Source organism: Rhinoderma darwinii, chromosome 6 (genome assembly GCF_050947455.1).
Source record: "Rhinoderma darwinii isolate aRhiDar2 chromosome 6, aRhiDar2.hap1, whole genome shotgun sequence".
Classification (NCBI taxonomy): domain Eukaryota; kingdom Metazoa; phylum Chordata; class Amphibia; order Anura; family Rhinodermatidae; genus Rhinoderma; species Rhinoderma darwinii.
In genome coordinates this window covers 110,082,814-110,108,562 of record NC_134692.1, presented here as the reverse complement: position 1 = coordinate 110,108,562, position 25,749 = coordinate 110,082,814, and the positions used below count along the sequence as shown (strand labels likewise).

The following is a 25,749-nucleotide window of genomic DNA, read 5'->3' as shown; positions in this document are numbered from 1 at the left end:
CAGACTAGTTTAACATATTGCTTTCACAAATAAATAAAAAATTAAAAGGATGTAGGAAATCATATTCAGGAATAACAAAAATCTAAAATAAAACACATAGCAACCAGTGGAAAAACTGGCTGTAAATATTCCATTATTGAGACAGTAAGTTCAGGTTTACAAGTTGCATGTTTTTGTTTTTTACCCGAATCCCAGATGTGAGGATGTTTTACTTGGGAAAGATTTATCCTTCGCCCCATTATTTAGGATTATTTCCTACTTTGCGAAATATCCACAAGAACATGACTGGCGAACTGGGAAATATAAAAACATCAGTGACACAAACAGGTAAATATTGGGTTAGGAGTAGTAGCAGCAGAATTTTGGAGAGCACGTAAACAAATAAGACCTCACTGACTATGTTCCGGTCAGTTCTAGCTGGAAACCTTCATCTGGAGTATCAAAGGGAATAGTATAGTAGTACGAGCACGATCACACAGCACTTGTGGTCAAATCGCGTATTTGATCGCAATATTATGTACTTCACCAGTACATGACCCGCAGCCAAAAACTGCATCGCTTAAATGTGGCAATTTTACCGTGCTGTACACTACCGCAGCACAGCCGCTGCATGTACGAGCACCCTTACTTAACTCATTAATGCTGGTCAGAGAAGGAGGCAGACACTTGGGTCTTTACCTGAATTTGGTCACATTTCATTTGTGCCATCTCCCTGTTCTATTTAAATAAAAGACAAATATAAAAGATGATAAAAGCGGGGAATAGACGGGGGTCGACGAGAAAGGGACTTTTAAAAAAAAAAAAAAAAAAAAAAAAAAAAAAAAGCTTCTCCACCGGATTTATTAGTAAAATAATCTGTATAATTACATAGGCTAAGACTGGCAATGGCATGGCGTGACTGCTGCCAAGCTGCTTTTCCCTTTTTGTCAGCAGTACCGATTCAGCTTTGAGTTAAGCAGCGGAGCCATTTGAGACAGACTGGTGTGGATTCATTAAACAGTTGCCCATATGCACCGTTTGTTTTGCCGTTAATCAAATATGTGCGGGCACAAATAAACAATGCCAGACATTTTCAAGGCAAAAGGGGATCTTTTTGTGGAAATTTTTCAGTCTTTTTCCTCTAGTTTGCTCTCCCCTATTAATATCAACATCAAACAAGTTGGCCGTGTATGGTAATATGGGGATTTGGATATGGAGAAGCTGCTTTATTTTACATTAAACATTTTCCCTATCTTAATCATGTATATCCTAACACAGGACTAACAATACGCATGTATTTTATTCTGGCACATGACAGATATTTTAAAGGGGTATTCCCGGAATCAACATCTATCACCTATCCAAAAGCCCCACCGATCACATCTCTATTACATGAGACACGCAGGACCACCCATCAGTGCCGCTGACCTGACAGTATGCAGGATACAAAAGCAGCTGTATTTCAAAAACGAAAAATAATTTAATAAAAAGTATTTAAAAAGTTACACAAAATACACTTGACATTTTTATTAGAAAAAGAAAAAAAAAAAAAAAAAAAAAAGATCTCAAAAAGGTGTACATGGCCTTTAAGGCTGGAATAACACGGGATGCAGTTTTCCACCGTAGATTTGGCTGCAGCAAATACGCCACAAGATCTGAATACGGACTTTATCCTTTGCCATGCAAGAAAACGTTACGTGATTCCACCCTAAAGCCCCTGAACACACAGTGGATTTGTTGCAGATTTTCGTCTGGATTTAGAGGCAGAAAATCTGCAGTGGGCGACTGTTGCAGGCAAGTGGATGAGATTTGAAAAATCTCATCCACACGCTGCTAAACATGGAAATCGGAGCATCCTACAGATTTTCAAATCTCCGCCATGCTCATTCTGTTCTGGATGTTCACTGTGGATTTCACCCTTTTTAAAGTCGAAAGGGTGAAATCCACAACAAAATCTGCATGTGACATGTGTAGATTTTCTCTACAAAAACGCTACTTGAAGATGTGCAATAAGTCAGCGATGAGGACATTTAACGTAGCTGAGGTCGAGCATGCGTGCTGACGCTCCATTCAAAGTGCATGCTCAACCATTCAAGCTCTTCCTCACTGCAGGGAGGGTGGTGCAGTGACGAGGATCTGGAGGATCGGGTCACCCCTTGTGATCAGTGTGGCCTGTGCATAGGTCATAATTTTCGATTCTGATATTACCCCTTTAAAATATCTGACACGTGCCAAAATAAAACACATGTACTACCGAGCTTCCTTGCCACTTCACTGCCCCCAGCTAATAAGGGTCTATTCACATGTGCGTCACAGATTTCCATTGTTCATAGGAGCAGAACTATGAAAAAACTGAATTGTCGGATCTGTTGTTCTGCTCCTATGATCGAGCAGAGCAACGTAAAAACGAAATAGTCTGATCCGTTGCATGACGGATATCAAGGCCGCCCGACCGAACCCATTGACTAATGGTTTAGTTGGGTTTCCGTCATTTTGCCGGACTAAATAGCGCTTGCATGCTGAGATAGCCTCCGACAAAGCGGTGGACAGAGCCTAGGTTTTAAGTTAGCTTTGAGCTGAAGACCTTCGTAACCTGAAATAAGAGTGGTGGCTAGGAATATGTGCTGGGACACCCCATTTAGAAACCTGTTAGACAACATTTCTATAGCATCAGCTTGTCTTTAATGCCTATGTTCAGCTGAAAGTTTGGTTGGTTGCCCTGTGCGCGGTCAGAAAAACAACTTTGCAGCAGTCTCACCATGCCATCTCAGCTTTCTTAAAGTGGAAAAGCTTTTTAACCATCCAAAGACCGCAAATATGATCAGAAAGGGAGATTCACGGTTATTCATACTTTAAATTTTGTGTCTCTTAAAGAGGCTCTGTCACCAGATTATAAATGCCCCATCTCCCTCATAATCTGATCGGCGCTGTAATGTAGATAACTGTTTTTTCTTTTGAAAAAATGATAATTTTTGAGCAAGTTATGAGCAATTTTAGATTTATGCTAATTCGTTTCTTAACAGACAACTGGGCGTATTTTACCAACTGGGCGTTGTACAGAGGAGTGTATGACGCTGACCAATCAGTGACCAATCAGCGTCATACACTTCTCATTGTTCCAGTGTGATTGTGCAGTGATAGAAGCTGGGCTGGAACAATGAGAAGTGTATGACGCTTATTGGTCACTGATTGGTCAGCCTCATACACTCCTCTGTACAACGCCCAGTTGGTAAAAAGTAAAAACACGCCCAGTTGGTCATTAAGAAACGAATTAGCATAAATCTAAAATTGCTCATAACTTGCTAAAAAATGATCGTTTTTCTAAATAAAAAAAACACTTATCTACATTACAGCGTCGATCAGATTATGTAGGAGATAGGGCACTTGTAATCTGGTGACAAAGCCTCTTTAAGTGTGAGATAATATGACAATATATGTTTCTTTATTGCTGTTAATAATTACTAATAAAATACTAATTATTCAAAACTTTAGTTGACAAATAAAATATTGTTTTTTTTATTTTCAATAAGTTCTAACGTTCTAAGAATTTTTTTTTAACATTTGGAAAAATATTGTCTGTTAAACGAACAATACAAGTTGCACGCCCTTTACGTCAGGACGAAAAAAATAATCTAAGTGGTGTTTGTTATATAGGAAGACTTCTAAAGTCAGCAAAGATATCCCAGTGCAGTAACATTTTTCCAATTTGATTTTGCATTATACAAATAAATTGCTGATGAAACTAGTAACGTGTAGAGAAGACCGATTTTCCACGTTTATAAGAGTACAGTATGCTAGACCATAAGGCACACTGTATTAGATTCAAGCCCTGGGATACACAATACCTTAGGGCATACCACGGTTTTGTAAACATTTCCTATGTATATATTACCACTCATAGAACTTTTCGGAAGATGCTGACACATTATATGATGTGAAGAGTCCTGAAGTCTTAAAATGACCAAAAACACAAATTCTTCTCATAGTTGAAGGCCAAGGTCAGAACGATTGAGCCACAGCCAAGGGCACTTCTGTAGCTGCTGTTAGAAGGTGTAGAGGACATTGGTTAGTAATGAGGCTTAATACAAATTAGGTTTAACCCTTTCCATGACCATGTTCCACGGCACTCATAACTTCAAGAGCGTGTCTCTATTTTTACAGCTTTTTCAAGTTTATCCCCATAATCCATTTGGGTCCAGCTGTAGTTCCTAAACTGGAAAAGAAGAGATAGTAGTTAGATTATGCAATTAGACAATTCTTAGGCTTTCCATCATTCTGTAGTGGTGTCATCTGCACCAAACAAGAATTACTAGCAATGCTTATGCAAGCACCACTCATTCCCACATTACAAGAAGTTGGGAGACAATATAAAGCAAGAAGAAAAATCTACTAGCATTCGAGATTGCTTACATGGTTGTAGAGATCACAAATGAGCTTTTATAGAAACCACTCATCCCACTTTTCAGAATAAGCTGTCATATGTGTGTACATGAGGGATAACACGATTTCTGGCCATTATATGACTTGTATTCTGCATTTTTAGCAGTTTTCCCCTGCAGAGGTCCGATCACTAATTCTCAGTTTTCTCTGAGCTAGTTGGCGGAGCATAACTGCTATAATGTGCTCTATACACTGCACAGATAAAAGCGGAAAACCCTGCTCTCCTATCACATATATAGAAGTTGTTGAAGTATTCAGCAGTAATGAGCAGTGCAGCTGGGAATCCAGCACTGGGCTGACATAAAAATCTTACCTGCAACCTGTGTCTTTCACGCTCTGCTTCCTCCCACTCCCCTCTCCATAGACTTGTATTGGTAGCATATCTGTGTGCGTCTCACTCTCTCTCTCTCCGCTTCCTCCTCCTTATGTAGTAACAAAATGCTATTGTGCACCTCTCATGAAACAGCATGATGCCTCTACACCACTTCTTTCAAATATTGTTGTGTTACATAACAGAGGGATATATATGCCACTTCAGGACTCCAGGTGCGGCTAGAACATCTACACCCCTATTGTTCCTCCCCAGGTAAGCTTAGGTGAAAAGCAAAGCTCTGAAGACTTTCTAGTCTCTTATAGTTCAACAATTGTCAGACACGCTGTCACGATCTGTGGGTATGTGGACCCACTGGGCCATACCCCGTAGCAGGATAGTGTACCAAATCAATGTCTATATAGTCCAAGCACAAGGGTACCTGTAGCAGTTCAGACAGTAGTAACGGCTAGGCTTAGATGGGACCTTGCCTCAGACACCAGGTGTGGTGTAACACAGCAGGCGTGACCGATGGCACAACATGACTCCAACTCTCTAAGGCACATGAACGGTAGCACGGGATTCAGGTACGGGAACACTGGCACAACAACGCTCAGTCAATGAGTGAAAGGGTGGAGCCCTTTTGTAGTCCAGGGTGATCATGGGTTAATTGTTGATTATATTCATTTGCGAGAAACAGCAGAACGGAGCGGAAGTGAGCGCTGGCGTCTCCTGGGGAGGAGATGCAGGACAGCGCTCACAGATCCCTAGCTGCGGCCGTCAGGGGGGGGGGGGTGAGTAATCCTGACGGTCCACGGCCGTTACAGTATCCCTCATTTTTGAAGTCCAAGATCTCCTTAATCTCGAATACATCGGAAGAACCGCTGGGAACAGCCAGGGATGTAGCCTGAACAGGAATTTGTGGATGTTGGCCGTAGACAAAGTAGAATGGTGTGGAGGTGGTGGCCTCACTTGTGTGGTTGTTGTACGAGAACTCGGCCCCTGGAGGAAGATGTACCCAATCATCACGCTGCATGGAGACGAAGTGGTGAAGAGAATTCTCCATGATTTGGTTAATCCTCTCGACTTGGCCATTAGACTGGGGATGATAGGCTGAAGAAAAGTCCAACTTCACGTCTTGGAGTTTACAGAGGGCTCTCCAGAATTTCGAGGTGAACTGAACCTCCGATCAGACACGATATGAAGAGGCAAACCATGCAAACGGAAGATGTGCTGGATCAAGAGATTCGCCAGCCGAGAAGCAGAAGGTATGACTGTCAGCGGTATAAAATAAGCAAATAAGCCATCTTCGAGAACCGGTACACTACCACCCAGACTATTGCATCCTGCAGAAGAAGGAAGGTCAGTGACAAAGTCCATTGTGTCACGATTTGTGGGTATGTGGACCCACTAGGCCGCACCGCTGTAGCTGGGAGGCAGCTGGCCAAATAGCAGGGAACCCCAGCAATACAAAGTCTGGCACAAGGGTACCTAGATAGTCCAGACAGTTGCTGCAGCTCTGGCACGGATGGAGGTGGGAGCAGCAGGTAACGCCAGACGTGGCGGATGACAGCAGGTGCCGCAGGTTGCGCCAGACGTGGCGAATCCCTTTGGACGTGGCGGATGACACAGGACGTGGCAAATAACAGCAGGTGCAATAGACACGGCTCCAACTAGTAGGCACAGGAACAAGAACAGGTAACAGGGCACGGGTAACACTGGAAAGGAAAACACTAAGGGACCATTTGCAAGACAGACTTGGGATAACTAACAATGCTCAGGCAAGGATCAGATGGGCTGGAGCCCTCTATAGTCCAGGAAATGTGTGTTGATGATGATGACGACTTCTTTCATGTGTGCGCGCTGGCCCTTTAAGAGTGGGCACGAGCGTGCGCACACCATACGAGAGACAGCGAACCGGAGCGGAAGTGAGCGCTGGCGTCTCCTAGGAAGGGGATGGGGACCAGCGCTCACAGATCCATGGCTGCAGGCATCAGGAGGTGATTAGACCCGACGGCCCGCGGCCATGGACGCTACACATTGCTATATGCTGCCAGGGAGCATTGGGAACAGGCAGAGGATGGAGCAGACCGGCAGGCTTGGAGTGAGCAACTTTGTTGGAAGCACACACAGTGCAGGACGAGACAAAGTCCACAATATCTTTGGGCAGCGTGGGCCACCAGAAATGACAGGCAATCAGATCTCGGGTCTTACGAGCACCGGTGTGACCAGCCAGTCTGGAGCTGTGCCCCCAGCAAAAGGATTCTTCTCCTGTCTGCCAACCGCACAAAAGTCCTCCCCGGAGGGATGTCTCTAACTTGCAGAGGATTAGCAGAAAGAATACAGGATGGGTCAATGATACTTTGACCTGGACAGGGCACAGCAGAACGGAGTAGAAGTGAGCGCTGGCGTCTCCTGCGGAGATGTAGGCCAGCGCTCACAGATCCATGGCTGCGGCGGGCGGGGGTGAGTAATCCCGACGGTCCGCGGACGCTACACACGCATTTCTATAAAAGCCTGGAAAAGTATTTAAGAGAACCTTTCACCTGCTAATACATGTGCAGCTGAGTGCACCATGTAATAGGCAGGGCTGCACAAATCCTGGGGCACTTTAAAACTCTTTCCTATCCTCCTCCGTTATTTAGATATCGGTGCCGTTATATTTGGCGCCCGCTTTTTTAAATAACCCCCTGAACTGTAAATGGGGCGTGTAATTATCGCTGTGACATCAGCTACGGACAGTGTCACAGCAAGAGCTGGAGAGCGTGCGCGCAGCTCTCCCGCCACCAGTGAACAGAAGAGAGGGTGAATTCTTCTTCTGTTCCGTGGCAGCGGGAGTATCGTCAGCAGCGGCATCGGAGCTTTGCACGCGCACACACCTCAGCTCTCGGCAGACAACGCTGTGTGATCTCTAGCAAGAGATCACACAGTCTTGAAACTGGGGAGAGAACCTCCAGCTCACCTTAACACTCCAGTGTGGTGTAGATTGTAGGCTGCGCTCGGATCCTCGTGTCGGCACAACGGCAGGTTAACAAGCAAAGGAGAAGGTAGGATCCAGCGCTGGGTGCAATTAAAATGGATTTTCTTTTCCAAGTTTATTGGAATGGAATTAAAAGGAGAAGTCCAGTTGCATGTAGTCCTGGGTGTGTGGAAATGTGGAGGTGCGTGTCCTCGGGGGCCTACGCGTTTCGGACGACTGCCGCGTCCTTAAACTTGACTACAGCCAAGTTTAAGGACGCGGCAGTCGTCCGAAACGCGTAGGCCCCCGAGGACACGCACCTCCACATTTCCACACACCCAGGACTACATGCAACTGGACTTCTCCTTTTAATTCCATTCCAATAAACTTGGAAAAGAAAATCCATTTTAATTGCACCCAGCGCTGGATCCTACCTTCTCCTTTGCTTGCTTCATCACACAGTCTTGTAATCCTTGTCTGCCGAGAGCGAAGGAGTGAGCGTGTGCATTCGCGCATAGCCCCGACGAAGCTGCTGATGATACTCCCGCCGCAATGGAACAGAAGAAGAACTCACCTTCTTCTCCTCCTCTTCTGTTCAGTGGTGTCGGCTGAGCTGCACGCACGCACACACGCACACGCACTCCAGCTCTTGCTGTGACACTGTCCGTAGCTGATTGGACAGTGTCGCAGCGATAGTAACACGTCCCCTTGCCAATTATACGCCCCATTGACAGTTCAGGGTGTTATTTAAAAAATTGGACGCCAAATATAAATTTAAAGCGCCCCAGGATTTGTGAAGCCCTGCCTATTACATGGAGCACTCAGCTGCACATGTATGGGCAGGTGAAAGGTTCTCTTTAATACAATTATTTATAAGGCCAATATCATAAATGAAATTTCAAATGCAGTTTCCAATTGGATTTTTATGTTGGGAGGTGCATTGTCCTGGGCTGAACAAAGCCCTATAAATGACCTTCCAAGAGGAGTGGGTGAGGGGAAGTGACAACTACTCTGTTTATTCTTGAACATGGCTGTCAAGTTCATCCAGCCATTGGCCTAAAACATAAAAAAGTGAATATAATTACTACAACAGCACTAAACTCTATAATATTTGGCGCTATGTACAAGAATATGGATATTCTAGACCACTGGGTGCCCCCAGGTCTGCCTGATAGGTCATGCCAGAGGCATGGACAAGCAGATGCCTGTCCATTTTACATGGACAGGCACAAATACACTGCAATACAAAAGTATTGCAGTGTATTATAAAAGCGATCGGAGGATCGCATAGTGAAGACCCCTAGTGGAACTAGTATAAAAAAAAGTTAAATAAAGTCAATATATAAAAAAAAAAAAAAAAAAAAAAAAAAAAAAAAGAGAAGTTACTCATATTTGGTATCTCCGCGTCCTTAACGCCCCCCAACTATAAAGTTATGACATTATTTAACCCGCACTTTGAACGCCGTAAAAAATTAAATAACTGCAAACATTTAGGTTTTCTGTGAATCCTGCCATAGAAAAAATGTGATAAAAAAGTTGCATCTACTCCAAAATGGTACCAATAAAAACTACAAGTCATCCCGCAAAAAAAAGCCCTCATACAACTGCATCGGCAGAAAAATAAAAAAAGTTATGGCTCTTAAAATATGGAGATACAAAAACAAATAATTAAAATGTTTTTACTGTGTAAAAGTAGTAAAACAAAAAAAAATATATATATAAATTGGAATCGTTGCAATCGTAACAACCCGCTGAATAAAGTTAGTGTTATTTATACCACACGGTAAACGGCGTAAATTTAGGACACAAAAAAGTGTGGCGAAATTGCAATTTTTTTCTCTATTCCCCCCCCCCCCCCAAAAAAATTTTTTTTATAAAAGTTAATCAATAAATTCTATGTACCCCAAAATGGCGCTGTTAAAAAATACAACTTCTCCTGCAAAAAATAAGACCTTATACAGCTATGTCGGAGCAAAAATAAAATATTATAGCTCTTAGAATTAGACGATGGAAAAACTTAAAAAATAACTTGGTCATTAAGGTCTAAAATAGGCTCGTCATTAAGGGGTTATACCAAATTCAAACACATCGTTTAGTCACATTTTTGGTGGCGATAAGTGTCTGAACACTATTGGCCCCACCAATCACTAGAACCGGGCTCCCCTGTTCCTCAACGCACGACTGCAGTAAGGAGAACTTTGAAAGGAGCAGCGGACGAGCATGCAAAATCTACGGGACTGAAGGAGACAGCCAAATGTAGCACTCGGCTGTTTGTATCAGTCCCATGGCGCATGCTCGACTGCCGCTCCATTCAAGCTCCTCCTCACACTGCGAAGGGTGTAGCGAGGAGGAACAGGTTCTAGTTCTAGTGATCGGTGGGCCCCTCCAGCTTTCAGGCACTTATCACCTATCCTATAGATAGGTGATAAATTTCGATTCTGGGAATACCCCTTTAAACTGCTTGAAGCGCATGGTGTTTTTTTACAATGCTAAAAAAAAGGGATGTCCTTGAACTTTCAGATGTCACAGAGGATGCAGTACAAAGAGAAGTACCAGCTGAAGATGGCACATGGGCAGCTTTAGGGTTCCAGAATTAATAATGATTAAAGAGGCTCTGTCACCAGATTTTGCAACCCCTATCTGCTATTGCAGCAGATAGGCGCTGCAATGTAGATTACAGTAACGTTTTTATTTTTTAAAAACGAGCATTTTTGGGCAAGTTATGACCATTTTTGTAGTTATGCAAATGAGGCTTGCAAAAGTCCAAGTGGGTGTGTATTATGTGCGTACATCGGGGCGTTTTTAATACTTTTACTAGCTGGGCGCTCTGATGAGAAGTATCATCCACTTCTCTTCAGAACGCCCAGCTTCTGGCAGTGCAGATCTGTGACGTCACTCACTTCCTGCCCCAGGTCTTGCATCGTGTCAGACGAGCGAGGACACCGGCACCAGAGGCTACAGTTGATTCTGCAGCAGCATCAGCGTTTGCAGGTAAGTAGCTACATCGACTTACCTGCAAACGCTGATGCTGCTGCAGAATCAACTGAAGCCTCTGGTGCCGGTGTCCTCGCTCGTCTGACACGATGCAGGCCTGTGAGTGACGTCACAGCGTGATCTCTCGAGAACACGCTGTCTGCACTGTCAGAAGCTGGGCGTTCTGAAGAGAAGTGGATGATACTTCTCTTCAGAGCGCCCAGCTAGTAAAAGTATTAAAAACGCCCCGATGTACGCACATAATACACGCCCAGTTGGACTTTTACTTTTAAACACGCCCACTTGGACTTTTGCAAGCCTCATTTGCATAACTACAAAAATGGTCATAACTTGGCCAAAAATGCTCGTTTTTTAAAAATAAAAACGTTACTGTAATCTACATTGCAGCGCCTATCTGCTGCAATAGCAGATAGGGGTTGCAAAATCTGGTGACATAGCCTCTTTAAGTGACCGTACTTTTTGCAGCGTGCTGCTGACAGTCAGAATATAAATGTATGGTCAGACATTGAATCAGATTCAAGGAGATGCCAGATCAGATGATGTAAGATCACCCGATTCTAAATTCTAGCAGCTCTGATTCAGGAGATGCCCATGCAAATACCCAGCAAGACAGCATAAGTAACTCAATACAGTGGTATAAACCTAGCACTACCGCACTGCTGCTTGAAATGCATGAAAATCAGGGCCGGCCTTAGGATAGATGGTGCCCCGTGCGAAAACTATCTTTTGGCGCCCCACCCATCATAAAAAAAAAGTCACATAAAAAAGTATAAATGTCCCCCCCCCCCCACAGTATATATGCCCTATATAATGCCCCCACATAATGTATAATGCCCCTTTAGTGCCCCACACAGCATAATGATATTTTACAAATCCTTCAAGGACTGGGTATTTTGTCCTCTAATTGTCCCCACACAATATTATGCCCCCTAAGTGCCACATACAGTATATTGCCCCTAGTATAATGTCCGCTTAGTGGCCTCCACACAGTATAATGCCCCCCTCCCCTGGTTGCCACACACAGCCCCCTTGTAGATAGTGCCCCCTTTAGATTGTGCCATACATCTCCCCCTTGTAGACAGTGCCATATACCCCCACCTCTCTCTTGTGGGTAGTGACGCACACAGCCCCCTTGTGGGTAGTGACGCACACAGCCCCCTTGTGGGTAGTGACGCACACAGCCCCCTTGTGGGTAGTGACGCACACAGCCCCCTTGTGGGTAGTGACGCACACAGCCCCCTTGTGGGTAGTGACGCACACAGCCGCCCCCCCCCCCCCTCCTGTACATAGTGCCACTGTAGCTCCCTGAAGGAACGGAATCCCCCTGTGGCTGGGGATTCCGCTACTGGACGGAGCACTTGATGTCTCTGTCCATACATGGACAGTGACATCAGGGGCAACTCCTGAAGCGGAATCCCTGTTCGCAGTGTTGCCGAAGCTGTGAGCAGGGATTCCACTCTGTCACGGCCATGGTAGCGGCCCGCCGCCGTTCCTTAGCTGGCGATGCCCGCGACCACAGACCATTGGTTTCCGGCCAGCGTCTCCCTCCTTGGAGACGCCAGCACCCGCGGCTGGCTGGTCCTGCTCTCACTGTTAAGGTGCGTGCGCGCTCGGCCCCGGTCTTAAAGGGCCAGCGAGTGCACATGTCTAATGTTCCCTAATCAACCCCTGTCCAACCTTGACTATAAGAAGGGCTCCCCCCTTCCACTTTCTGCCTGAGCGTTGTTGTAATTTTCCTATGTCTGTATTGCAAATGCCCCCTTAGTGTTTTCCTGCTCCCAGTGTTCCCTTGTCCTGACTCCTATATCCCATGCTGTGCCTTGTTCCCGAGCCTGTATAGTACCGGAGCCGTGCCTTGCCCCGCCTGCTGGAATACTCCACGTCTGCTGTCGCCTGTCATCACGGATACCATCCGCCATGTCAGGCGCAACCCACCACCTCCAGCCCCAACTGTACCAGAGCCCTTGCCGCCATCTGGACTATCCCAGGTACCCTTGTGCTTCACTCCTACCATAAACTTTGTGCATAGACTGTAAGTTGGTCAGCTGCCTCTCCGCTACAGCAGAATGGCCTAGTAGGTCCACATACCACTAAATCGTGACACACTCCAGGAGAAGCCCCTGACGTCACTGTCCATTTATGGACAGTAACATCAGGGGCTTCTCCTGGAATGGAATCTCCGGTCACAGCGTCAGGGATTCCACTCCAGGAGAAGCCCCTGACGTCTCTGTCCATTTATGGACAGTGACACCAGGGACTTCCCCTGGAGTGGAATCCCCAGTAACCACGTCAGCAGCGCTGTGAACAGGGATTCTGCTTCAGGATTTGCACCTGATGTCACTGTCCACATATGGACAGAGACATCAAGCGCTCTATCCAGGTGCGGAATCCCCGGCCACACGGGGATTCCGCTCCTTCAGGGAGCTACAGTGGCGCTAGTAGATAGCAGAGCAGGGAAATACCTTCTTGCTCTGCTATAGTGTTCAATAGTATTTGCATCCCAAGGACACAGATACTATTGAATGTGGTGTCACTACCGCTGTAGCAGCCACAGCGGCGCCCTCATGCCCGATGTATACATCTTTTTGGGTTGTTTGGGAGGTAAAAAGCAGCAGCTTAAAGCCTCGTTCACATGGTGAAGATTTGCTGCAGATTTTGCATGCATTTTTTGGGCGAGAACCAGAATTAGATTTAGTAGAGGAGACACTTTAGAGCCTTCCTTCCAGATAGGGGCTGCAAAATCTGGTGACAGAGCCTCTTTAACCCGCAAAATGCTAGTCAATAGCTACCGTGACAATTAAATGAGTAGAACGTTGCAAAGCCCCCCCCCCCCCGCGACAATATCGGTGGGTACCGTTGGCTGGCACGGCCTGATGAAGGCCCACAGGTCCGCTATCTTTGTACTTCTATGAAGCTCTACCTCCCGCATGGCTTCATAGGAGAGTGTCAGTATCACAATATACTGCAATTATTATTGCAGTATATCATGCAAACGATCCAACGATCGTGGGTTCAAGTCCCCTAGGGGGACAAGTAAAAGAAATTAAAAACAGTAAAATAAAGTTTTTTTTAATAAAAAGCACAAATGGAAAAAAATTAACATAACTGGTATCGACGCATCTGTCAAATTCTGAACTATTACAATATATAATTATTTAGTCCACACGGCTGCAGTGGGAAAGGGTTAAAATTAGGGCTGGGCAGTTAATCGAAAAATAGTCTAAATTGAAATTCAACGCAATTAAATCGACGTCATCTTGCGAATTTCGGTTTTATCAATTATTTACTTCCGGTTTAAACTGTATCTGCATTTCAGGTCGCAGATACAGATTAATCTAATGGCAGAGCAGGGAGCCGTAAGTCCCTGCTCTACCATTCACTGTAGATCGCTGGACGCGAGGCAGTGACATCATCGCGCCTGTTTGTGCCGCGCTGCACAGACAAGAGGAGCAGAGGGATCTCCACCACTCGTCATTGGAATGGGTTAGGGGAGTATGTATATTATTATTATTTTTGAGGCACTATTGGGGGCAGCTGTGGGGGGTGCAGCTATGGGGGCATTATGCTGTGTGAGGGCAGCTATAGGGGCATTATACTGTGGGGATGGCAGCTATGGGAGGAATTATACTGTGGGGCAGCTATGGGGGGCATCATACTGCGTGGAAGTCAGTTATGGGGCATTATACTGTGTGGTGGCAGCTATGGGGGGGCATTATACTGTGTGGTGGCAGCTATGGGGTCATTATACTGTGTGGTGGCAGCTATGGGGATACTATACTGTGTGGAGGGCAACTATAGAAGCATTATACTGTGTGGAGGCAGTTATAGGGGCATTATAATGCATGTGGGGAGAACTATGGGGCAATATACTGTGTGGGGGCAGTGTCAGGGGGTATATTATATACAGTAGTATACAGCAGGCGCAGGGGATAAACCGTAATGCAATGGCGTAGCATGCAAATAGGGTGTGTGGCCTAAATAATCATTCAATAACTGTAAATCCAGGTTACATGTTCAATTAATCGTGCTTTTCATTTAGGTCATAATTGCCCAGTCCTAGTTAAAAATCACATTTCCTGCAATGTAACAGCTGGCTGAAGTGGCCAAGGTACATGTGAACGTAGCCTGTCATGTCGGTGGCCTGCTGACATCGCCCCCCAGGAGATATTAGTTTTGGGTGCCTCAACAGCACACATAAAACATTAACATACAATAAAGGCATTTTTGTGGATCCGATGACACTATCCCTTTAAATGCCTGTTTTCCAGCGTCTCTAGATACAAATATAAATGGACACTAACTTCTATTAATAACTTTATGTATCTCAGCAAAACAAATCAATGCTGAATCCCAGCCCTGCACCGGGAACATCACAATAAATAACTATACATTTAAAATCCTTCCTGATACTTTATATGAAATGAAGTTACATTGTTACATAGGTTGTACAGTTGAAAAAAAAAGACACATGACCATTAAGTTCAACCAAGGGATGGGAAAGGGGAAGTAAAAAATTTCTACACATAGGAGCGAATATTTTTTAGTTCTAGGAAATTATCTAAGCCTTTTTTAAATCCATCTACTGTCCCTGCTGTGACGGCTCCTGCGGTGACTATTCCATAGATTCACAGTTCTCACAGTATAGAAGGCTTGTCGCCTCTGCAGATTGAACCTTTATTTTTCCAGACAGTGGGAGCGCCCCCTTGTTTCTTCACTAAATCATTTTGTCCACCTTATAGTAATTGTTAACTATAATGAAATGGCGCCTAAGCTTCTTGGAATCCAGACTGGGTACAATTTTCTAACATACATCCTGTACCAGTTGGGCAAAAGGTTCAATACGATAAATTCATGTGTTTCGGTTCTGCCAAAACAGTTGTTAAAATAATAGCCGGTTCGCAGAACTGTCGATAAGCGGGATCCCGACCGGATCCCCTGAACTTACTTGTATCTGCATCCTTAGCACACAGATACAATTAAAGAGGCTCTGTCACCAGATTTTGCAGCCCCTATCTGCTATTGCAGCAGATAGGCACTGCAATGTAGATTACAGTAACGTTTTTATTTTTAAAAAACAAGCATTTTTGGCCAAGTTATGACCATTTTCGTATTTATGCAAATGAGGCTTGCAAAAGTACAACTGGGCGTGTTGAAAAGTAAAAGTACAACTGGGCGTGTATTATGTGCGTACATCGGGGCGTGTTTACTACTTTTACTAGCTGGGCGTTGTGTATAGAAGTATCATCCACTTCTCTTCAGAACGCCCAGCTTCTGGCAGTGCAGACACAGCCGTGTTCTCGAGAGATCACGCTGTGACGTCACTCACAGGTCCTGCATCGTGTCAGACGAGCGAGGCCACATCGGCACCAGAGGCTACAGATGATTCTGCAGCAGCATCGGCGTTTGCAGGTAAGTCGATGTACCTGCAAATGCTGATGCTGCTGCAGAATCAACTGTAGCCTCTGGTGCCGACACGATGCAGGACCTGTGAGTGACGTCACAGATCTGCACTGCCAGAAGCTGGGCGTTCTGAAGAGAAGTGGATGATACTTCTCATCAGAATGGCCAGCTAGTAAAAGTAGTAAACACGCCCCGATGTACGCACATAATACACGCCCACTTGGACTTTTACTTTTAAACACACCCACTTGGACTTTTGCAAGCCTCATTTGCATAAATACGAAAATGGTCATAACTTGGCCAAAAATGCTCGTTTTTTTAAAAATAAAAACGTTACTGTAATCTACATTGCAGCGCCTATCTGCTGCAATAGCAGATAGGGGTTGCAAAATCTGGTGAGAGAGCCTCTTTAAGGCTCTGTTCACATCTGCGTTGGGGTCCTGTTCTGACGTTCCGTCGGAGCTTTCCATCAGAACGCTATTGCTTCCGGCAAAACGACGGATCCGGTGCACAACAGAGACAAACGGAAACCATAAGCACCGGATCCGTCACCATTGAAATCAGTGGCTATGGAAACGGAAACCCCTGGTTTCCGTTCGTGTCAGTTTGTGTCTGTTCAGGGTCCCGTTCTGATGAAAAGCTCAGACGGAACGTCAGAACGGGACCCCAACGCAGATGTGAACAAAGCCTAAGCAGTCACTAGTGCTAGCAAAGCAAGGCCTGCCCAGCCGTTCAGTGCTTTTTCAGTAATGCAGGTGGCGCGATGACGCGGGGTGCAGATCTGCCAGTATCGTACAGTGCGGCCCTTCATGCCCACACTACTCATTATGTAAACAGCCAGTTCATCGCTCCTGAGACACATGTAAGTTCTCTTCTTAGTACTGCTCTCATGTAATCCTTGTAGTAACTGCCTTGTCTCCTGTAGCTATTTTCCGATGTGAACACCTCAGACGGAACCCTTCAACGGAAGGGCAACGCTGATGTGAACAGGTCCTTATGCGGTCTGATATTTGCTGCAACTATCTCTTAACCCCTTCCCGCTCCTTGACGTACTATTACGTCATGGCAGCTGTATCGTTCGCGCTCCATGCCGTAATAGTACGTCTCGGGAGTAACGGCCGTTTCGGCCGTCCTCCCGACACATACAGGAGCTGTGACGCTGCTGTCTTGTTAAGCAGCTGTCACAGCTCCTACAGCGGGGACCGATCGCTGTGTCCCCGCTGATTAACCCCTTAAAAGCCGCGTTCTATAGAGATCGCAGCTTTTTAGGGGTTAAGCTGCCATCGCCGGCCTGCTACGCGATAGCGGCCGGCGATGGTGACTATGGCAACCGGACACCAAACAATGGCGTCCGGCTATGCCATAGACGGAAGCCTAGTGGGTCCTGACAACGTCAGGACCCACTATGCTTGCTGTCAGTGAGTAGCTGACAGTTCTAATACACTGCACTACGCATGTAGTGCAGTGTATTAGAATAGCGATCAGGGCCTCCTGCCCTCAAGTCCCCTAGTGGGACAAAGTAATAAAGTAAAAAAAAAGTTAAAAAAAGATGTGTAAAAATAAGAAAATAAAAGTTTTAAAAGTAATAAAAGTAAAAGTCCCACTTTTTCCCTTATCAGTCCTTTATTATTAATAAAAATATATAAACAAACAAATAAACTATACATAATTGGTATCGCCGCGTCCGCAACGGCCTGAACTACAAAATTATTTTGTTATTTATCCCGCACGGTGAACGCCGTAAAAAAAAATATTAATAAACCGTACCACAATCACAATTGTTTGGTCACTTCACCTCCCAAAAAATGGAATAAAAAGAGATCAAAAAGTCGCATGTACCTAAAAATGGTACTGATGGAAAATACAGTTCGTTACGCAAAAAATAAGTCCTCGCACGGCTTTATTGATGGAAAAATAAAAACGTTCTGGCTCTTAGAATAAGGTAACACAAAAAGTGAATGATTGTTTACAAAACGTATTTTATTGTGCAAACGCCATAAGACATAAAAAAAAACTATAAACATCTGGTATCGCCGTGATCGTATCGCCCCGCAGAATAAAGTTAATATATCATTTATAGCGCACGGTGAACGCTGTAAAAAAAAAAGTATACAAAAACAATAGTAGAATTGCTGTTTATTAGTCACCACGCCACCTAAAAATGGAATAAAAACTGATCAAAAAGCCGCATGCACCCCAAGAAAACTACAATGGATTCCTCAAGGGGTCTAGTTTCCAAATTGGGGTCACTTTTGGGGGGTTTCCAATGTTTTGGCACCACAAGACCTCTTCAAACCGGACATGGTGCCTAATAAAAAAAGAGGGCTCAAAATCCGCTAGGTGCTCCTTTGCTTCGGAGGCCGGTGCTTCAGTCCATTACCGCCCGAGGGCCACATGTGGGATATTTATCAAAACTGCAGAATCTGGGCAATAAGTATTAATTTGTGTTTCTCTGATAAATCCTTTTGTGTTATAAAAAAAATGGTATAAAAAGAGTAAATTTCACCTCTACTTTGCTCTAAATTTCTGTGAAACACCTAAAGGGTTCATAAACTTTCTAAATGCTGTTGTGAATACTTTGAGGGGTCTAGTTTCTAAAATGGGGTGTTTGATAGGGGTTTCTAATATATGGGCCCCTCAAAGCAACTTCAGAAATGAACTGGAACCTAAAAAAATAAATAAATGAGGCAATACTTCGCTTCTCACATTATACTGATAATGAGCCGTGCCCACTCCGAGATGACCCCAGTACCTGCCAGGTAAGAGGGCAAGGTATGGCGTGAAGATGTATAAGCTGTGCGAGAGTGCATCAGGGTATACCTACAGGTTTAGGATATATGAAGGAAAGGCCACCCCCAAACCAGACTGCATCCTGGACTACAATAGGTACATGGGAGGGATGGACTTGTCAAATCAAGTCCTGAAGCCCTACAATGCCATGCGGTGTGGTATGAGAAGCTGGCCGGGCACATCATACAGATGGCTTTGTACAATGCGTATGTGCTACGTCGATGTGCAGGCCAGAGGGGAACTTTCCTGGAATTTCAAGATCTAATCTTTAGGGACCAGGAAGGGGGGGCACCCAGTACTTCTGGAAGCGAGGCCACACGCATCGTACCAGGGCAACACTTTCCAGGAGAAGTTCCCCAAACCGGTGGAAAGGGAAAGTGTCAAAAGAGGTGCAGAGTCTGCTATAAGAGGGGGATAAGGAAGAACACAATATACCAATGTGACACGTGTCCCGAAAAACCAGGGCTCTGTATAAAAGATTGTTTTAAAATGTATCATACATCCCTTGATTTTTAATTTACCCTGATGCACTCCGCACAGCTTACCCCCCTCATCTTTCCCTTCTGAGCCCTGCCGTATGCCCAGGCAGCTGATAACAGCCACATGTAGGGTATTGTCGTACCCAGGAGAACCCACATTACAATTTAAGGGGTGTATATCTCCGGTGGCGCATGCTGGGCACACTATATTGGACACTGAAATGGCATATACATATATAAAATTGCAAATCTCACACTGCACCATCTGCTGCGCATTATCTTTTACACAGTACCTGTGGGGTCAAAATGCTCACTACACCTCTAGATGAATGTCTTAAGGGGTGTAGTTTTTAAAATGGGGTCACTTCTCGGGGGTTTCAACTGTACTGGTACCTCAGGGGCTTCTGCACACATGACTTAGCACCAGAAAAGCTCCAGTAGGCCAAATGGTGGTCCTTTCCTTCTGAGCCCTCCCATGGGCCCAAAGGGCAGTTTATCACCACAAATGGGGTATTGCCGCACTAAGGACAAATTGGGCAACAAAATGGGGTATGTTGTTCCTTGTGAAAATAAGAAATTTTGATCAAAAATGACATCTTATTGGAAAAAATATCATTTTTTTCATTTCACAGCCCAATTCAAATAGGTGCTGTGAAAAACCTGTGCGGTCAAAATGATAACGAAAACCATAAATGAATTCCTTGAGGGGTGTAGTTTCCAAAATGGGGTCACTTCTGGTGGGTTTCCATTGTTTTGATACCTCAACGCCTCTTCAAACCTGGCATGCTGCCTAAAATATATTCTAATAAAAAAGAGGCCTCAAAATGCACTAGGTGCTTCTTTGCTTCTAGGGCTTGTGTTTTAGTCCACGAGCGCAGTAGGGCCACATGTGGGACATTTCTAAAAACTGCAGAATCTGGACAATACATATTTAGTAGTGTTTCTCTGGTAAAACCTTCTCTGTTACTAAAAAAAAATTGAATAAAATTGAAATTCAGCAGAAAAAATGAAATTTGCAAATTTCATTTCCACTTTGCTTTAATTCCTGTGAAATGCCTGAAGGGTTAAAAAACTTTCTATATGCTGTTTTGAATACTTTGAGGGGTCTAGTTTTTAAAATGGGGTGTTTTATGGGGGTTTCTAATACATAGGCCCCTCAAATCCACTTCAGAACTGAACTGGCACCTTCAAAAAAAGGCTTTTGAAATTTTCTTAAGAATATGAGAAATTGCTGTTTATGTTCTAAACCTTGTAACGTCCAAGAAAAATAAAATAATGTTCAAAAAACGATGCCAATCTAAAGTAGACATATGGGAAATGTGAACTAGTAACTATTTTGGGTGGTATAACCGTCTGTTTTTCAAGCAGATGCATTTAAATTCTGAAAAATTCTATTTTTTGTAAATTTTCTCTAAATTTTGCAATTTTTCACAAATAAAGACTGAATATATCGACCAAATTTTACCACGAACATGAAGCCCAAAGTGTCACGAGAAAACAATCTCAGAATCGCTTGGATAGGTTTAAGCATTCCGACGTTATTACCACATAAAGTGAAATATGTCAGATTTGAAAAATGGGCTCTGAGCCTTAAGGCCCAAACTAGGCTGCGTCCTTAAGGGGTTAAGAACTAAAAAGCTGCATGTAAAGGATACGGATGGGTTCTTATGTCACTCAAAAAAAACAACATATTTTTTGCCAAGAATCTCAGCAAAAACCACACAATTTTGCCAAGATTTTACAAAATTATCTAACAAAGCAGACAGAGACACAAGGATTACATGAGAGCAGTACTGAAGAGAACTTACATGTGTCCCAGGAGCGATGAACTGGCTGTTTGCAGAGTAAGGCATCATTTAGGGTATGTTCACACGAGGGCGTCCGTTACGGCTGAAATTACGGGGATGTTTCAGCCTGAAAACATCCCCGTAATTTCAGCCGTACCGGCATGTGCAGGCGCTTGAACGCCGCGTCCATTACGGCCGTAATTAGCGCTGCTATTCATTGGAGTGAATGAATAACGGCTCCAATTACGGCCAAAGAAGTGACAGGTCACTTCTTTGACGCGGGCGTCCATTTACGCGCCGTCATTTGACAGCGGCGCGTAAATATACGCCTCGTGTGAACAGACAAACGTCTGCCCATTGCTTTCAATGGGCAGATGTTTGTCAGCGCTATTGAGGCGCTATTTTCGGGCGTAATTCGGGGGAAAAAACGTCCGATTTACGTCCGTAAATAGGCCGTGTGAACATACCCTTACACGAGCGTAATATACACGCGTGCGACGCGCGTGCTTTTGACGCGTGTCGTACGCACCTATATTAGGCTATGGGGCAGTGCAGACAGTGCGTGAGTTTTGCTCGTGAAAATGTCCTTTATTTGTGCGCTGTTCGCGCACCCATTGAAGTTAATGGGTGCGTGAAAACCACGCATTGCCGCACGGAAGCACTTCCGTGCGAACTGCGTGGTTCGCGCAACAGCTGTCAAACTCTGAATGTAAACAGAAAAGCTCCACGTGCTTTTCTGTTTACAAACAATCAAACGGAGTGTCATAATGATGGCGGCTGCGCGAAAATAACGCAGCCGCGCATCATACACTGATGACACACGCAGCTGTTAAGTGCCTTTTGCGCACGCAAAACGCAGCGTTTTTTTGCGTGCACAAAACGCACACGCTTGTGTAAATCAGGCCTAAGGCTGGGTTCACACGACCTATTTTCAGACGTAAAGGAGGCGCTTTACGCCTCGAATTACATCTGAAAAAACGCCTCCAATACGTTGGCAAACATCTGCCCATTACTTTCAATGGGCTTTACGATGTACTGTGCCGACGACCTGTCATTTTACACGTCGCTGTCAAAAGACGGCGCGTAAAATTACAGCCTCGTCAAAGAAGTGCAGGACACTTCTTGGGACGTAATTGGAGCCGTTTTTCATTGACTTCAATGAAGAACAGCTCCAAATTACATCCATAAAAGACGCAGCGAAAAACGCCAATACATGCATTTACGTTTGAAATTCAGTAGCGGTTTTCTCCCGAAAACAGCTCAGTAATTTCAGACGTAAATGCAGTTATCGTGTGCACATACCCTTAGGGTATGTGCACACGGCTTATTTTCAGGCGTTTTTCGGGCTGGAAACGGCAGAAAAATCGGAAGCAGAACACCTCCAAATATCTGCACATTGATTTCAATGGGAAATACGGTGTTCTGTTCCGACGGGCGTTTTTTTTTTTACACTGCAGTTTTTAAAAACAATGGAGGAATCGCTCAATTTTTTTCATTTTCTACCCCACAAATAATTATTTTCCCGTTTCCTAGTACATTATATGGCACAATAAATGGTGCTACGAAAAACTACAACTCGTCCCGCAAAAATCAAGCCCTCATAGGACTATAGCGACAGAAAAATAAAAAAAGTTATGGCTTTTGGAAGGTGGGGAGGAAAAAACGAAAATGAAAATCTGAAAAAGGGTTGCGGCAGGAAGGGGTTAAGCAGGCTATGAGTACAGGGAGCTTTAGTAGAGAGACCCCAACTTCCCGCAGTCTGTCTCATCTTTTTGTAACTAGAGGCAGACACTACTCTGTAACTCGACGGCAGTTATGCTGAGTTCACACGTGACAAATACACTGCGTAATAGCACATAGCGCATCCGCCCTGTGCGCCGCAGGTAATTCCGGGCGAGAAAGCGCACCAAACTGTGATGCAGTTTTTTGCCCGGAATGTCTGCTTCGAAAAACTGCAGCACTTAGCGGGCAATCTAGCAGAACGGCCTCCAGGGATGACATTTCATCCATGTGACCACCGCTAGAGCCTGTGATTGGCTGCAGCGGCGGGCACATGGGATGAAGCAGACTCTTAGGTAAGTCCCCACAGAAGAACTGCTATTTGATGCGTGATTTACATCCCCATTGAATTTAATGGGGAAATCCCACAACATATAAGCAGCGTTTACGTAAAGACATTTCACATGCTGCGGAATGAATTTCTGCACCAGAGGTCAATTTCTGAGCGGTATTTACGCAGCGTGTGTGAGATTTGTTTTATCTCATCCACTTTGCTGCTACTGTATTTTCTGCGGATTTTCCACAACTAATTCCATTGCGGAAAATCCTCACTATTTACGCAACGTGTGAACTGGCCCTCAGGACGACGCGGTTGAGCATGCGTGCTGCCGCTCCATTCGAAGTCTAGGGGAATGACGGAAACCGTCGAGTACAGCGTTTGGCCGCTTCCGTCAGAGTGCATGCTCCTCCTCACTGCTGGGGGGGGGGGGGGGGGGGAGGGGTGCAGTGAGGAGGATCTGGGGGTCCCTGTATAGGTGATAATTTTCAATTCTGGGACAACCGTTTAATCAGCCTTTATAGTACCTAGAAATCTTCCCTTTTGGACCGATTTTAATTAAATAGAATCAAATTATAGGTATGCTTTCCATCCACTGACCACCTAAATTAACCCCGTCACTCCCATCCGTAGCAATACGGAAAGGTGGCCGCGGCCAATAGAACTGAATGGGTCCGTAATTGCAGACAGTTTTTACGGTTGTGTGCATGGGGCCTAACCCTAACCCAAACAGCACAAAAATATATTGTGCCATTTGGCTAATAGCAGCTAGAAATGAGTACAGCGAACTCGTAGTTATAAGTCATCATTGTGTCCTTCGCTTCCGTTCGGTAGGTTCCATAGGTTTGACTTGAATGGGCGAGACCGAACTACAAACACGTACAGGAACAGGACCTGCTCTGCGATTTGCAGCCCACTCCTGCACGCGGATCAGTGGAAACCACGGCAGTGTGCATGGCGCCATTAGAAATCAACGGGTCCGCACGCTATCTGTTGAACAACGGATAGCACACGGACATAAAACAACGGTCGTGTGCATGGGGCCTTAGTTTGAGAGGCACTGATGTAGAGTAAAACACCTGTATGAACACGGCCTTGAAGTGGTTTACCGATAAATTTTAGAAATGCCAACATCCGAGGGTCCGACTGCTAGGCTCTAACGAACACCTAGAACGAAGGGGCTGTGGCACGTAAAAGTCTAGTCACACGTTAGTCATAGGACAGCGTAAATAAACCCTTAGGCCCCATGCACACAAACGTGCTTTTGCGTCCGCAATTCCCCCGAAAATCCACAGAATTGCGGCCCCATTCATTTCTATGGGGCCATGCACACGACTGTGGTTTTTACGGTCTGTACATGGCCCGGGAGCCCGCACCACAGAAAGAACGGACCTGTCTTATTACGGCCGTCTTCTGCGGTCCGGGCTCATTGAAAATAATGGCCAGGGCCATGTGCATTGCCAGCGATTTAGGGGCGGCTCGCGGCTGACAGTCCACTGCCGGCCGACCCGAAAATCACGGCCGTGCACATGGCTACAGTCGTGTGCATGAGGCCTTAGTAAATGTTATCCGCCACTAGAGTTTTGTTGGAACACAGGCCCATTCACTTGGTGGTCAAGGGGGTAAAACATTTTTTCTACCGAGGCCCACAACAGTAAAATAATAGTGTGCAGCATAGTCACCTTACTGGTTTGCCACCGTTCCCATAGTGATGGGCAGTAATTGGCCATTGCGGTCATGTGACGTGTTGTCCGTACTCAGGGTGGCAGGGAACCAAACAGACCAGTGGTGTGGGAATAGTGGCAATAAAGGAGAGTATACAGCAAGCTTTATTATTATGCTGTTTCGGGTCCCATGTTTACTTCAGTTTTGAAGGGGCTCCGCGTGTAAGTCATGAGCTGTGTGACACTGGAGGACTTCACAGGTCAGTGGCCAGAAACATGATCCTCATGTGACATGTAACATATGACAACCAATCACATACCAGCTTTCATTTTCTATCTTGCTTTACAAAAATGACAGCCGCAATATTATTGGTTGCTTCTGACAGCTGCACCAGTTTTTACAGCGGAGGCCCGCAGTGACGCAGGAACTTACTGTACGTCAGCCGGGCTGCGGGACTCTGCGGCTCGGTACACAGGCGGCCATCCCCTCACCCCGGGCCGCAGCACCAGCGGCGAAGGGGCCATTTTGGACCTGCAAAAAAATCTGTTCGTCTCTATAGAGGAATTTCCCAGCAGCTCCTGCATGCTCTAGCCGCGCGATTACTCCAGGAAGCCGTCCATCTCGTTCCCGGCGTCGTAAAGCACAGAAGCGGGGTCTGACAACACTCCGAGCTCCGCCAGCGCCTGGTCCATGTCCTCGGGCAGGAAGACGATGCCCACGTTGAGGGCGATGTACTCCATCAGGAACGCATAGTATAAGATCAGCACGTTGACGAAGAACAATCCCACGTAGAACATATAGGGGGGCTCATGCAGCTGCTGCCCTGGGGGATCCAGGTGTGCGGGGAACGGGCACTACTGGGATACACAGTGGCGGACACAGACTGCAAA

At 45.3% G+C, this 25,749-nt stretch overlaps 1 protein-coding gene across 1 annotated transcript; it reads right to left on the bottom strand.

Annotated features, from left to right (window-relative positions):
- Nucleotides 1-3,522: 3,522 nt before the first annotated feature.
- DEXI (Dexi homolog) lies at nt 3,523-25,720 on the bottom strand. Its single transcript, XM_075831338.1, has 2 exons — nt 25,292-25,720; nt 3,523-4,192 (listed from the first exon to the last, which is right to left on the bottom strand). Exon 1 carries the CDS (start codon nt 25,654-25,656, stop codon nt 25,459-25,461), a length of 198 nt encoding a protein of 65 aa, XP_075687453.1. The 5' UTR covers nt 25,657-25,720; the 3' UTR covers nt 3,523-4,192; nt 25,292-25,458.
- Nucleotides 25,721-25,749: the final 29 nt, after the last annotated feature.

Coding starts and splice junctions, on each gene's coding strand:
- DEXI (XM_075831338.1), bottom strand. CDS start 25,656: ATGTTCTACGTGGGATTGTTCTTCGTCAACGTGCTGATCTTATACTAT.